The sequence below is a fragment of the Pelophylax lessonae genome, assembly GCF_965119305.1.
Source record: "Pelophylax lessonae genome assembly, chromosome: 12".
NCBI lineage: Eukaryota > Metazoa > Chordata > Amphibia > Anura > Ranidae > Pelophylax > Pelophylax lessonae.
In genome coordinates, this window is record NC_138779.1 from 139635365 (window position 1) to 139649677 (window position 14313).

Here is a 14313-nt window from a genome sequence, read left to right on the forward strand (position 1 = left end):
TTTTTAACATTTTCGGCCAATTTATTTTATGCTACCTATGTTTGGTAAAAAAAATTGCAAAAAGCGTATTTTGATTGGTTTGCGCAAAAGTTATCGCGTTTACTAACAAAGGGAAAGATTTTTGTCATTTTTGTTGTTTTTTTTTTTTAACGCGTAATGGCGGCGATCTGCGATTTTTTTTGCGGTACTGCGACATTGCGGCGGACAGATCGGACCCTTGACTGACATTTTTGACACTTTTGGGGTTACCAGTGACATTTCTACAGTAATCAGTGCTATATATATGCGCTGTTACTGTAAAAATACACTGGTAGTGAAGGGGTTAACTTTATTTGGGAGGGAGGGGCTGTGTGTGTCCCTAGGGGCGTGCTTTCTACTGTAATTGGCTGTGGCTTGAGCTGTAAGGACACTGATCAACGGATCTACATAGTAGATCCATGTGATCAGTGTCTTTACAGCGAGGAGAATGACAGGTGGCTTGTTTACACAAGCTGCCTGACATTCTCCCTCTCCCCCGCCGATCGCCGAGTGGCCGGCGGACATCGGGTCCGCTGGTCACACGCGCGGGGGGGTCCGTGACCACGCGGGAGCGGGAGCGCGCCTCCGGCGGCGCGCGCTCGCTCCCTAGACCCTCACAAGCAAGCAACGTAGCCCTACGTTAGTTTGCCTGTGAGGGGCTGACCGCCGACGTAGATAGTCGTGCGGCGGTCAGCAAGTGGTTAATCACACAAAAAAAAGTTCTTAAAAATTGTCGTTTTGATAGAGAGCCAATTATTGAAAAAATTATTGAAAAAAAAAAATAGATTTCTTTGGATTTTGTGTCTGGGGGGTCTAAAAAGTGTACCTGTGAAGTTTCAGCTCTGTAGCATGTCCAGAACCAGAAAAAAAAGATAATTTTTCATAGAATTTTTATTAGCGCAGGGATGTGGCTCCGCTCCTATCACACCTATATGTGTGTATGTGTATATATACATATATGTGTGTGTGTATATATATACCCCTACACAGAAGTTCAGATGTTATGCCTGCCTCCAAAGACGCCCAAAAAATGCCCAAAAATTAGAATGCCCAAAAATTAGAATTTTTAGTAGAGCAGGGATGGGGCTCTGCTCCTTTTATGCCAGGGTGACCGAATTCATCCATGTCAGGGTGACCGCCATAAGAAAAAGATTGTTTGTCTTAGAATTGCAGTAGAGCAGGGATGAGGTTCCGCTCCTTTCACACCTGGGCGTTTTTGTTGCAGGCGTTTATTGGGCATTTTTTGGGCGTCTTTGGAAGCAGGCATAACATCTGATCTTCTGTATAGGGGTATATATACATACACACATATATGTATATATACACATACACACATATAGGTGTGATAGGAGCGAATCCACATCCCTGCAAATAATTTCATTAGCGCAGGGATGGGGTTCCGCGCCTATTACACCTATATGTGTGTATGTGTATATATACATATATGTGTGTGTGTATATATACCCCTATAAAGAAGTTCAGATGTTATGCCTGCCTCCAAAGACATCCACAAAAAAGCCCAATAAACGCCTGAAACAAAACCACCCAGGTGTGAAAGGAGCGGAACCTCATCCCTGCTCTACTGCAATTCTAAGACAAACAATCTTTTTCTTATGGCGGTCACCCTGACATGGATGAATTCGGTCACCCTGGCATAAAAGGAGCAGAGCCCCATCCCTGCTCTACTAAAAATTCTAAGAAAAATTATCTTTTTCTTATGGCGGTCACCCTGACATGGATGAGTTCTGTCACCCTGGTATAGCAGTCAGAGTCAGTTCACCCTACACTACACTACGGTCACCCTGACACTTAACACTTTCCCTACAGAAACTAGATTATTGAATCTAACTATAGTGGAAAATAGCACCCTAACTACACTGCACATCCCTTTCCTCACACTAATAATTGCTAAATTACACTTTTGCAGCAGGAGTAACAGAAATGCTTCCACTCTCTTCCACATCCCCTGTATTACAGTGCTAGAGATTTGGCGGGGCTATGTTATATACTGGGGGCGTATTCACTACTGATTGGCCTCTGGACCCCCTAGTCACTCCAATCACATACCTAGCATCCTCCTGCCCCCTCAATTGGCTTTTACTGATGTTTCTGGTCCAATCACGGGCTTTTAAAGCCCAGTTCCTGTCCCATTGCATTTTGGTCGGTTCTGGTTGCCGAATTCCGAACTTTTTTCGCAAGAAGTTCGGAATTCGGCCGAATTTCGAACAGTTAATGTTCAGGTCGAACCGATGGTCGACCCGAACCGTTCGATCATCCCTAATAGGGACAAGGTGTTTTGGGGCCTTTTTTTTCACTCTTCTTTTTTGCCTGTATTGCCGGCAATACATTACAGCTGCAAGCAAGTTTAAATTACATTTTTTCCTTTACAAATGTCAGTATTGCTGCAGCAGGCTCCATACATACATTACAGGCAGACTAAGGGGACCCCCTCCCCAAGGCATTATATTTAAAGGAATTTTTCATTTTTATTGTTTCACTTTAAGCTTCAATAATATCACTGCTCCTTTAACCACTTTAAGACCGGAAGGATTTGCCCCCTTCCTGACCAGGCCCTATTTTGCGATTCGGCACTGCGTTACTATAACAGACAATTGCGCGGTTGTGCGACGCTGTAACCCAAACAAAATTTACGTCCTTTTTTCCCCCACAAATAGAGCTTTCTTTTGGATTATAACAATAAAAAAAATATATATTTTTCACATTCTGCTATATGACATTCCCAAAAAAAAAATTTAAAAAAAATTTCTGCTACATAATTTTGGTAATAAAAATCACAATAAGCGTATTTTGATTGGTTTGCGCAAAAGTTATCGCGTCTACTAACTACGGGAAAGATTTATGTAATTTTTATTGTTTTTTTTTTATTCTTAACTAGTAATGGCGGTGATCTGTGATTTTTTGCGGGACTGCGACATTGTGGCGGACAGATCGGACCCCTAACTGACATTTTTGACACTTTTGGGGGTACCAGCGACATTACTACACTAATCAGTGCTAAAAATATGCACTGTTACTGTAATAATGCCACTGGCAGGGAAAGGGTTTAACCCTGTGGGGGGGGGGGCATAACTGTGAGGGGGCATGGCTTCTGAGATGACCATAGAGACATGTGATCCTATATAGAAGGATCACATGAGCTCTGATCATCCCAGGGAGAAGGATGGTCGGCTGTGTTTGCAACAGCCGACCATCCTTCTCTCTCAGCGGGGAACGATCGCGGGTGTCAGGCGGCAATCGGAACCGCCTGACACACGCATCTGCTTCCCTGCTGATGAGCGGGGGTGGGAGCGTGCCACCGGTGGGGCGCGCTCGCCCCCTAGCCTCCTGAGAGCGAGCGAGGTAGACCTACGTCCCTTTGCCCAGGAGCGGCTGCCTGCCGCAGTAAATCTGCAGTAGGTGGTTGGAAACTGGTTAAAAATGATTGTTTTAAAAACATTTTTTTTGCTTTGATGCATGTTCTCCAGTGCAGTACCCAGGCCTCCATACACTTTTTATGGCAATAACTTGCATATAAGCCTTTAAAATTAGGACTTTTGATTTTTCATGTTTATGTCCCATAGACTTTAATAGAGTTTACATGTTCACTAGAACTTTTTCCCTGTTCGAGATGTTCCCGTGCGAACTGAACAGGGGGGTGTTTGGCTCATCCTTAATGTTTGAGCACAGCTTGTGAGGCTTGCATTTCTATTGGGTGGAACTGGAGGAGGGGTTTTGACTGGCCCGCCTTTTCTGCTTTGGTGCATGCATGAGGCTAGGCACTGAAGACTGTGGGAGCACTTGGAGAGAGCCATTATACTACCCTAGCCTGCCCCTATACTACCCTAGCCTGTCTACATACTACACTAGCCTGTCCATTGTGCTGCTTGGGTCCAAGAATGAAATGCTGCCCCCCCCCCCAAAAAAAATAAAAAAAATAACACCCACCAAAAGGCCCCCACATCCATTATTTTATATCATGATAATTTAAACTCAACCTAAATTTATCAGGAAGTCAGATTTACATGCAACAGCACCTTGCCTATATGCAAAATTAGATGACATACCACCATTTTACCGTTCCCCCATCTTGGCGCCCTAGGGCATCCATGGGTGCAGTGCCCCCCCCTACCCCTCAAGGCCCGTGTGCAGTGAACACATTGCACCTATGGATGATATGCCACTGGGATATGGCTGCATAAGGGTGGGCTAGGGTAGTATAGGGGCAGGCTAGGGTAGTATAGGGGCAGGCTAGGGTAGTATAGGGCCAGGCTAGGGTAGAATAGGGGCAGGCTAGGGCAGTATATGGACAGGCTAGGGTAGTATATAGACAGGCTAGGGTAGTATAATGGATCTCTCCCAGTGCTCCCACAGTCTTCAGTGCCTAGCCTCACGCGTGCACCAAAGCAGAAGAAGGTGGGCTGGGCGTGAGGCCGACCGCACCCACCCCCTCCAGTTTCACCCAATAGAAATACAAGCATCGCAAGCTGCGCCCGAACATCGGCTCTTGGTGGAGCGGGTGGGGAAGGGATCTTTCATTGCTCTGTCACCCAAGGGTACCCTGCCCCTGCCAGGACACATACCTGAGATCTTCATGTGCACTCGGGCATTTAACAGCCGGTGTTAGAATGTGTGCAAGCACCCGCGTGCCCAGCAACTATGAGTATGTGTGTAGAGGGCAGCAGGGCGGCCTTTATACAGGGCAGTGGAGTGGCCACCCCTGGATGACACAAAAAAAATCTTGGGCATCAATTTTCAACTCTTAGGTGCTGATGGAGCGTTAGGTCAAATTAAAAACATAGAACATCATAAAGGAGCTGAAACTTGTCTTCACATATAATACTGCAATAAACAAACTTGAAACAGCAGAAAGGGTGGTTATTTAGTGGAATGTAATGGGCTCTCAGGTCTTTAGTCTGTTTAGCATATTAGCAATGTCAGCTTGTAAATACCAATCAGTGTATCAAAATGATTGCATGAGGAGAGAGAGAGAGTTCCACAGTAGAAAAGGAGTGCTCCATAAATCGTTTTCACCTAGTAAAGAAACGCTTGGTGGGCTCACAATTTTGTAATATATGATCACGTTTCTCTTGGTAGAGTAGAGACTTCAATTCTTTCTTGACTTCTGAGATGTAATGTGCTGTAGGTGAGGTCCTTGTTTTAAAAAGCACTCTTCAGGCTATAAGCAAGCAAATATGGGTCCACTGAGAAAACCTGGGGATGTCAATGATGTGGCATGGACAGTGTGCCCATCAAATCCAAAGAGGCACAACATTGGATCTTTAGATGATTGAATAGAGGTAACTCTAAAGTTATAGGAGAAAATTTGGTCCCAGTATGAAGAGCTAGAATCAGGATGATGGAGGCCACACCACGAGCACCAGAAGCACCACGACTGTGAAGGATTCTCTTTGTCAACACAAAATGGAATGTAGGCCTGTGTAGGTTTTTAAATTCAGTCTCCCACCACACCTCCCCCACAATTGTTTTGCATGCTTTATGGTATCCAGACGGAATTTACTCTATAGCATTCTCATCCTACAGGATGTTGGCCCAACAATTGAAAAAAGCGTGTTGATGCTTCGTTGAAAGGTAGGCAATGAGTGGTGAGTAGATATCCATGTGCATTTATAGATTTATTGTATTGCATAAACTGTATTTTTTTTTCTACATACTGCCACCACAGTAGTACAGCGCCATCATATGACTGGTGCAGGAATACTGACTAGTGACAAAAATATTATTTTTTTCAATTTTTTTAAGATTTTTTAGCTTTTTTTTTTTTTTTACATACTGTGACCAGAGCAGTGATGGTGAACTAATTTGGAGAGGTAATAAGGAGGATTGATTGCTTAGAACAGTGATGATCACTGTACCACCAGTGTGGAACGCACTGCCGGTCGGACCCAGAAGTGACATGGTATCAGAAGGGCACTAGAATGGGACAATGTCTCACACCCACAACCACAGACCATAGGTACATGACTAAAGGCCCGTACACACGTACCGATCGTCGGCATACAAACGTCGGCGGACGAAAGATCTGCCGATTGTACGCGTGTTAGTATGGTGCCTCCGACAGATGTCTGCGCACAATCCGCGGACAAAAGTCTTTCTTGCAAACATGAAAATTTTTGTCTGCGGACACCAGAACGGACGATTGTTCGCCTGTCAGTACAGAATTCGGCCGACAGACCGCAGATTTGCAAGACTGGGCATGCTCAGAAAATTAAAAACACAGGGAAAGTTAACCATTACATGACATCACTTCTGCAGTCAGCTGAAGTCTGCAGACAAAATTCTTGTGCTGTCCTTGTGCTGTCTTTGCACTTTTCAACAGACACCGACATCCCGGGGAGAAAAGACGAACATTTGTATGCCGACCATCGGTACGTGTGTACGGGGCTTTAGGAGATAGGAAATTCTGCCATGGGTCCCACATGAACCAGAAAGATGAATGAACCTCTACTACCGGTATATGCCACTGTATGCCATATAGATATAGATTTTTATCTATATATATAGATAAAAATCTCCATCTATCTCCATCTGGTAAAGCAAAATTTTCCTGTTTGCATTCCTAAATAGCCAGAAAAGCAGAATACATTATGGAATCTCACTTACATTTAGCCTTGAACTGGTTGTCTGTCTTGATCTTTTCTCTGCTAGAAGATCTTTGACTGTATGTTTCACCCGGACTCCCTGGTAAATCCGCTTGTTGAATTCACCGGGAACTGGAAAAAAAAATGAGCACCATAAACAGGTTTGTTTTACTCGGTCAACCAGAAGTAATTTTATGTTTGATATTGGGCAGGTTCCGTGCAATGTGGATGATCACAAAATGTACCAATTAAGAATTACATGCCAAGCAAAATGACTGCTACGTAGGTGAAGCAATTTCAACTTGTTTTCTTAAAGTTAAACTTTAGGCAGATGAAAATCACACAGATAATGTATCTACAAAATTAATAGGCCATCAATAGCATAAGGAGCCTATCAGGTATACTGTAACGGAATGGAGGAGACAGCAGAATAATAGAGATAGATGAGTTCATCAGTGTGCTATTTCTTCTTTCACTGTCCAGTCACAGGGTAGGTGTGAAGAAAGGACTTGTAAGTAAAAGTGAAACTGCAGCATAGAAATATCAAGCCAGCTCTCCTTCTAGACAAAGCTGTGCTGTGGGCAGAACTTAATAAATATCATGACAGTGTAGCCACCCTATCCTAAGCAGATGTATCTAATAAATTTAGCAGGACTAATCCGCAGAGAACTTATCTAAACTAGGGTTGCCACCTCATTCCTTTAAAGCTGAACACATAATAACACAGGTTCTGCGGCAGATTAAAAGGTGGTAATAAAACTCACTTGGTGCCTTATCTGCATTAAATTAGCCTCACAACCTGTGTAATTCATATGTGTTCGGGTTTAAAGGGATGATGTTGCAACCCTAATCCAAACTGATAGTTTCATCTTTATTAGGTCACTCCAGGACTCTGGTTACTATTAGCATCTGTTTGCTGCCAGTAGGAATCATTGTTGTCTCTGGCAATAGTATGAGAGGCTTGCCTCAACCAAAATTATGAGCCTATATCTCTCCTAGGCCAACCACTAGGTGGTTTATTGCCAGTGATTCAGGCTGGGGGAGAGTATAAATATCTAGGGAATGAAGAGTCATTTCTCCCCTGGGCCTCCTGCCTAAAGGAGGAATGTAGTTGGCTTTTAAATCCTCCCAGTCCTGCTGTCTGAGGAAGGTAACCAAGATTTGAGTTTAGGGCCTAGCTTGTGTAAGCTGGGGATCAAGGTGAAATGGACAAAGACTAGATGTCTTCAGGGGCCAGAGGAGCTGGGATCTGAAACTTGGACCTCAATGGAGTATGGTGTCTTCTCCTCAGGGTGTTGGAAGCTGAATGGATAAGTGCTTCAGAGTGACCAGTCAGCTTTAAGGTTCTCCATCTGTGAAAACTGTAAATGCTTTCACCCCCTCTTTTCTGGACTCTGCAAGTCCATGGGTACCAAAAGGGGGGGAGGCTCTGCCGAGGAAGTCATTCACAAAAAATTTGTACAAGTAGGGAATTAGGGAATTTTCCTGTGTCATCATCACGCTTGGACACTTTTTGAGCTACGGAGTGTGAGTCTGTAGTGTTTTATGGGATTTATGACATGCCAACACTTTTTCTGTAACTTTTTTTTTTTTTTTCTTTTAATAGAAGGTTTTTAAGTGATATTTCACTATTGTTAGCCTCTTTTTTCTATGCATATGGGATTTCCATCTTGATGTATCCGGACACAAAATCACTTTTAGACCTTCCATTAATCTTGGAGGTCAATTGTGAAGGTGAGCTGCGCTCCTATGGGATTATTCACTGATATTCCCATGTTTATATCTGCACAGATTTAATCAGGTACTCATTTGCTATTGATTTAACATTGCATGCATATTAATAATGAGGTAGCTGCCAAATTATATAAATTATTATTTTAAATTAGTGTTTATATATTTTTTTAAATTTTTAAGCGCAGCGCTCCACTATTGCCAAAGACTAAGTAGTAAAATGCTGGTCCACCCTGTCCCTGGGGTCCCATGTGCTTTTAGGGGTCAGGGAGGTGCTACAACTAGATGTACATTAAAATATAACTTTTGCCAGCTAAAACAGGTCATTCATCAATGTAAGGCCCCTTTCACATGGGACGGATCCATTCTGGTAGACTCCGCTTGCTCAGCGGGGACCGCTCTGCTGATCCCTGCTGAGCAGGTGGATGACAGGTCCGTCTCCACTCACTGTGCAGAGATGGACCTGCCAGAGTACTGCTCTCCTCTATGGGGAGATCAGATGAAAACGAACAGCCCGTCTGTTTTCATCCGTTCCCACCCACTGGACGGATGGCGAACGTGTCGCCATACGTCTGTTTTTTTCGGATCAGGTGCCAGGCGGTTGTCAGCAGACACATGTTAGTTGACATCTGCCTCCCCATAGGGGATAATAGGTTGCACGATCGGGTCCACCTGAAAAACGGACAGGCGGACCTGATCAGTCTGATAGTCTGAAAGGGGCCTAATACACTTTTCCCAAAGTTTAGCTTCTACTTGTAGAATTGTGAAAGGAGTGTAGAACATCATAAAAAAAAAAAAAAAAAACATCATCAAGAGCTTCTCTTTAGTTTTAGATGAGGGAACGGTTAAAAAAATGTTGTCTGTGTTCCTGTTTAAATCTTATCTAAGCCACCCCCCCCCCCCCCCAATAAAAAAAGGACAAGTACCTGAATTTGTTTTTGCTTGCATTGGGGAAGGGGTTTGCTAACTGGATGCTTCTTCTCCAGTGTACTCCCACTCTCATTCTCTGACCACAGTGCCAATCACATCGACAAGCACTGGGAGAAGGATTTTTATACTATACTAGGGGTGGGTGGAGCCTATTGAGCAACTGAGAGACTAGCTCCCCATCAGGTCAGCTCCACTTTTGTTTGAAAGTGCATGGCATTGCCCAAGTTTGTACACTGAAACAGAATTGTTAATTACCACCAGTTTCCTAAATGGAGAACTGGCAGTAATTCTTTAGGAATTTTTTCGCTGTCAAAGCTTGCAGTTGCAGTGTGGCCCCATAGATCTAAATGAGTGAGTAAGACAGGAGATGCCACATGATTCTACATCATTCCGAAACTGCATAAGTCCTTAAGTAACCCCTCAGGGAGACCTATTGTTTCGGCAATAGGGGGTCCCCTCGAAAAAACAGGGACATTTATAGATGCGTTAATCAAGAACATGGTGACTAGCCTGCCCTCATACGTGCAGGACACGAGGGATGTCCTCAGGAAATTGTCAACGACCCCTGCCATGCATAATATTCTATTAGTAGGCATTGATGTTGAAAGCTTATATACATCAATTCCCCATGAATGGGGTCTAAGAGCTGTCATTCATTTCCTTGATTACAAATTTCCAGGCCTGGGGGCTCACAATGAGTTTGTTGTGGAACTCTTGGAGTTCCTGCTACATCATAACTATTTCCAATTCTTGAATTCATTTTTTTAACAGATTAGGGGTACCTCGATGGGGGCTCCGTGGGCCCCGGCCTACGCGGGCCTCCACCTTGGACTCTGGGAGGAGCAGGTAGTCTATCCATCCCCAATGTACCTCAGCCACGCTTACATGTGGCTGAGGTACATTGACGATGTCCTGCTCCTCTGGGACGGTACCTCTTCTGAACTGGATCAATTTATCAACGAATTGAACGGAAATGACCGGAACATCAAACTCACCTACACTGTGACCCCAAATCATTTACCATTCTTGGACCTGCTGATCTCTATTGAGGATGGGAAGTTAAAAACTACAACCTACCGTAAAGACACGGCTGCCAACACATTGTTGGCAGCAGATAGGTCACCACCCCAGACCCCTCATTGAGAGTATACCTGTAGGGCAGTTTCTTCGGTTGAAAAGAAACTGCTCTGACCCTGCAGACTACCAGACAGAGGCGAAGCAGCTCCACAAACGTTTCAGAAAGAGGGGATACACATAAAACCATAAGAAGGGCACGTAAGAAAGTGGCACTTAAACAAAGAACAAGCCTACTAGGTGGTCAGGACGATACTGAAGTAAGTTCATGTCCTAATGAAACAGTACATCCACGAATTATTACACCTTACGGCACCCAATGGGAACAGGTGAGAGCGGTCCTCTCTAAACATTGGCAGGTGTTGACTGTATCGCCACTAATTGAACGAATAGTGGGTCCACGACCCCTATTGACCGCTAAGTGAGCTAAAAATCTGAAGGATAATTTATGTCACTCAGAATTTATTCGCTCCAGAAGTGGTGAAAACTGGTTAACCTCCCTGCCTCGACTGAAAGGGATGTTCCCCTGTGGACGATGTTCTATATGTAAATCCATAATCAAATCAAAAACTTTTTTGAGTTGCGATGGACAAAAGGAATTTACCATTAATAGTTTCATCAATTGCCAGACCGAGCGTGTAATATACCAGCTAATTTGTCCCTGCAATAAATCGTACATTGGTAAGACCAAATGCCAATTGAAGACACGTATTTCGGAACACATCACAGACATTAGAAAAAAAAAAGGTGGACAATAAGACCGTACCCCTCCATTTTCTCGAGCACCATGACGCCAACCCCGAGGGCCTAAGGGTAAGAGGCATATATGCACTAAAATTATCAGCGAGACGAGGGGACTTCGACAATGTCCTTTTACAAAAAAAAAAAAAGAAAAAATGTGGATCTACAAAATGGGGTCTCTTGCGCCCCAAGGACTAAATGTCGAGTTTAGTTTACAACCCTTTTTAAACTCATAACCTTCATGTTGTCACGTCATGTTTGCTGTACTGAGAATGGAGCGGGTACTCTTAAGGGACTTCCCCACATCTTTCTATGTCTGTGGAGTGCTTAGGACATATTATATGCCCTTTTCACCTATCGGCCCCACGAAAAATAAGCCCCCTCCCCCTGACCGGTCTATGTCCCCTCCAATAGACTCACTGCATTACTGCTTATTCATTATAAGCCCCCGCTTTCCCACAGGAACCTTTAGCACTCCTCGAATCCCTGGTATTCTGTGACTGTAGGGTTGTTTTTTACCTTCTTCCTGGGTTTTAGGTGCTTTGCTCATCAGGATGGTTATATACTGTCCCTAATAACTAGGGGTCTGGCCTTTACCTCTATCTTGATACTTGCGTTTCCCTCAAACAGGGGAACTAACAGTTGCTAGTTTAAAATTTGAAAGTATTCAGTCCTGATGTAAACAGCAATGTACATGTTTATACATTTTGTGTATATATATATTATGTTCTGTCAAAGGTGCAGCGTTTTTAATTCACTTTGTTTTGTATCTATTAATGTGGTTACTCTTCCGCATGGTTACAGTGGTAAAAGGATATTTGTTGTCAACCTCTGTAAACTGGTATACAGAGTACTTGATACCATGTGGAAACGTGGCTACAACGCCGGTGGAGCTGATGACGCCATATATAAAAATGTACCCGTTTGATGTGTTTCTGCAGTGACATCTAGTGGAGAAAAGATGTAATTGCTTCTCCCCTGAATCAGTCTTTGTACACATCGGTATCTAATGAATTAATTGCTACCAATTATCGGGGCTATATAATATGGCGCCATCTAGATCCACATCAGCTCTGAAGAAACTGACGTTCCAGTCGGTGAAACGCGTTAACGTCTGGCGTTCACCACACCGCACATTGTGCCATCGCTTGCCCTAGTGTCCGTGACTCCCTAACCCGCTCACTCTGGGGCTGTTCCCCTGCATGCACCCGGCAGATCAGCTAACCAGATGTGACGCAAGTCGGTCACCCTTGACCTGGAAGTTCATCCTTTGATGCCGGTGTAGCTCAACGCAGGGTACGAACGCCTCACCAGCGACACTCTGGACCGGACGATCTGCACTATTTGGGCAATCGGACCAAGCTATGGACCGCTGCAGCTCCAATCCCGGGTCCATCTGCTGACTCCTCCTGCATTATTCAGCGAACCGCCACAGGTTAATCGCTATATGTGAATCTTCACTTGCATGAACGGGTCCCTTTTACGGTGAACATTACGGTCTTCCCACCAGCCAATGAGGTCACACTAACCGAAGCTTGGCTAACATTGTACCCAGTGGCCTTACCATATATGCATTACCAACACACTGGCCTTATCGGAAATCTGACCTGCAACTGTGTCCCCAACTGTGACCTGTGACCTGCAAGAGGGGTCTCCAAATCACGGACCACCTTTCAGCTGACATTCTGACTCCCCCTTATCCATCATAGATCTATATCGCTTCCGCTTTGATCACATTCTTATATTGGAGTTATTTACATTTTTTGTTCACAGGATCTTGGACTTCCACACCTGTCTGCCAATCAGTGGGGTATTGAGCTCATTGCACATATTTGTGAGGTCCTCCCACATCACTAAACACGGCAACCAACCCACCAGTAGTGTTGGTGCCTGTTTGGTCATGTGACATTTCACCATCCACTCATTGAGTCACCAGGCAATTGGTTGTGCCTGCATGCTTGGATGTATCCAGCCAACTGAGCCACCATTGCATTTGTATGACGGCTTTCAATGGGTGGAGGTAATTTGCTTGAGTCCTTTCAGCACATGTGCCTTGTGTATTTTTATGTCTTTTAACTATGTTGTCATTTAGTGTTACCCACACCACCCTGAGTTTTCTCATAAGTTGCTTTATTTTTTCAGGCATACGTGCCCAATAAAATATACATATTTTTTACCAAATTGAGTCTCCAGTGCCCTTAGTTGGTCTCTTGTTGGGATTGACGGACCACGGTCTGTCATCCCATATTTTTTCTTTTTCAGGAGATGCCACATGTCAAACTTTTCAGTCTAGAGTTAAAATTGCCATGACCACGAAGCAATGTGGTTCAGCCACCTGTTTTACTGCCCCCAGCCACCAGTGTGAAAGAGTTTCTTACTTTTAAATCATTCATGAGAAAAACATGTGTTGCAAAGGCTTTTGTACTTTTGAGTGACAGACCCAGAACCAGCATGCTTGAAATAAATGTTAGGAAAGTGTCAAAATACCTTTACTATATTTGTTCCAAATCAGAGACTCGGAAAGCATTAAAGTCAAAGCATTGGCATGATAGCTAGAGAACTAGCATCTCAAAGAAGAAGTCAGTAATAGAAGCCCCAATGCTTTTCTTATGACAAAGTCTTTTTTAAGAGGAATTGAAATCTGGAAGCTGTGACAATAAAATAATGTTTTGAATATTTCTTCAGAAAAGACATCAGTGCTCTATAGAGTATTTAAGTAAACTTGAATACAATAAAACATTGCATCTGTAGGACAGCTTGCTGAGAAATCCTGGTTCACAATGCCAAAAGCAATACCTAATACTAAACATACTACAGGTGGTCCCCGGGTTACAAACAAGATAGGTCTGTAGGCTTGTTCTTAAGTTTAATTTTTTTGTAAGTCAGAACAGGTACATTTTTTAAGTGGTAGCTCAATTTCACCTCACTATCTGCCCCTGTGGCAATTGGATTTCGAATATTTTGGGTTGTTGTGGAAACAAGGATTGGTGATAAAACGTCAGTGGAGACACCTTTTTCCCATGAGAACTCCCATGATTACAGGAGTGAAATACCCTTCCTAGGGGTAGATTTCCTCTCACTTCCTGTTGTCTCCCTCCGTTTGTAAGTAGGAGTCATTTGTAAGTCGAATGTTTGTAACCGGGGGACTGCCTATAAAAATAATTTCTTAAAAAAGAAAAAGTGAAAACCAGAGTTTCTGCTCGAAGAGGTAATAGGTTAT

At 43.7% G+C, this 14313-nt stretch overlaps 1 protein-coding gene across 1 annotated transcript in view; it reads right to left on the reverse strand.

The window, feature by feature from the left end:
- POU2AF2 (POU class 2 homeobox associating factor 2) overlaps positions 1-14313 on the reverse strand; it is a gene marked incomplete at both ends in the record, with an annotated part of 187901 nt that overhangs the window by 39894 nt on the left and 133694 nt on the right. The window contains one exon of the mRNA XM_082274694.1: positions 6640-6749. Within this exon, the coding sequence (XP_082130820.1) occupies positions 6640-6749 (110 nt within the window). The remainder of the gene's footprint in view (positions 1-6639; positions 6750-14313) is intronic.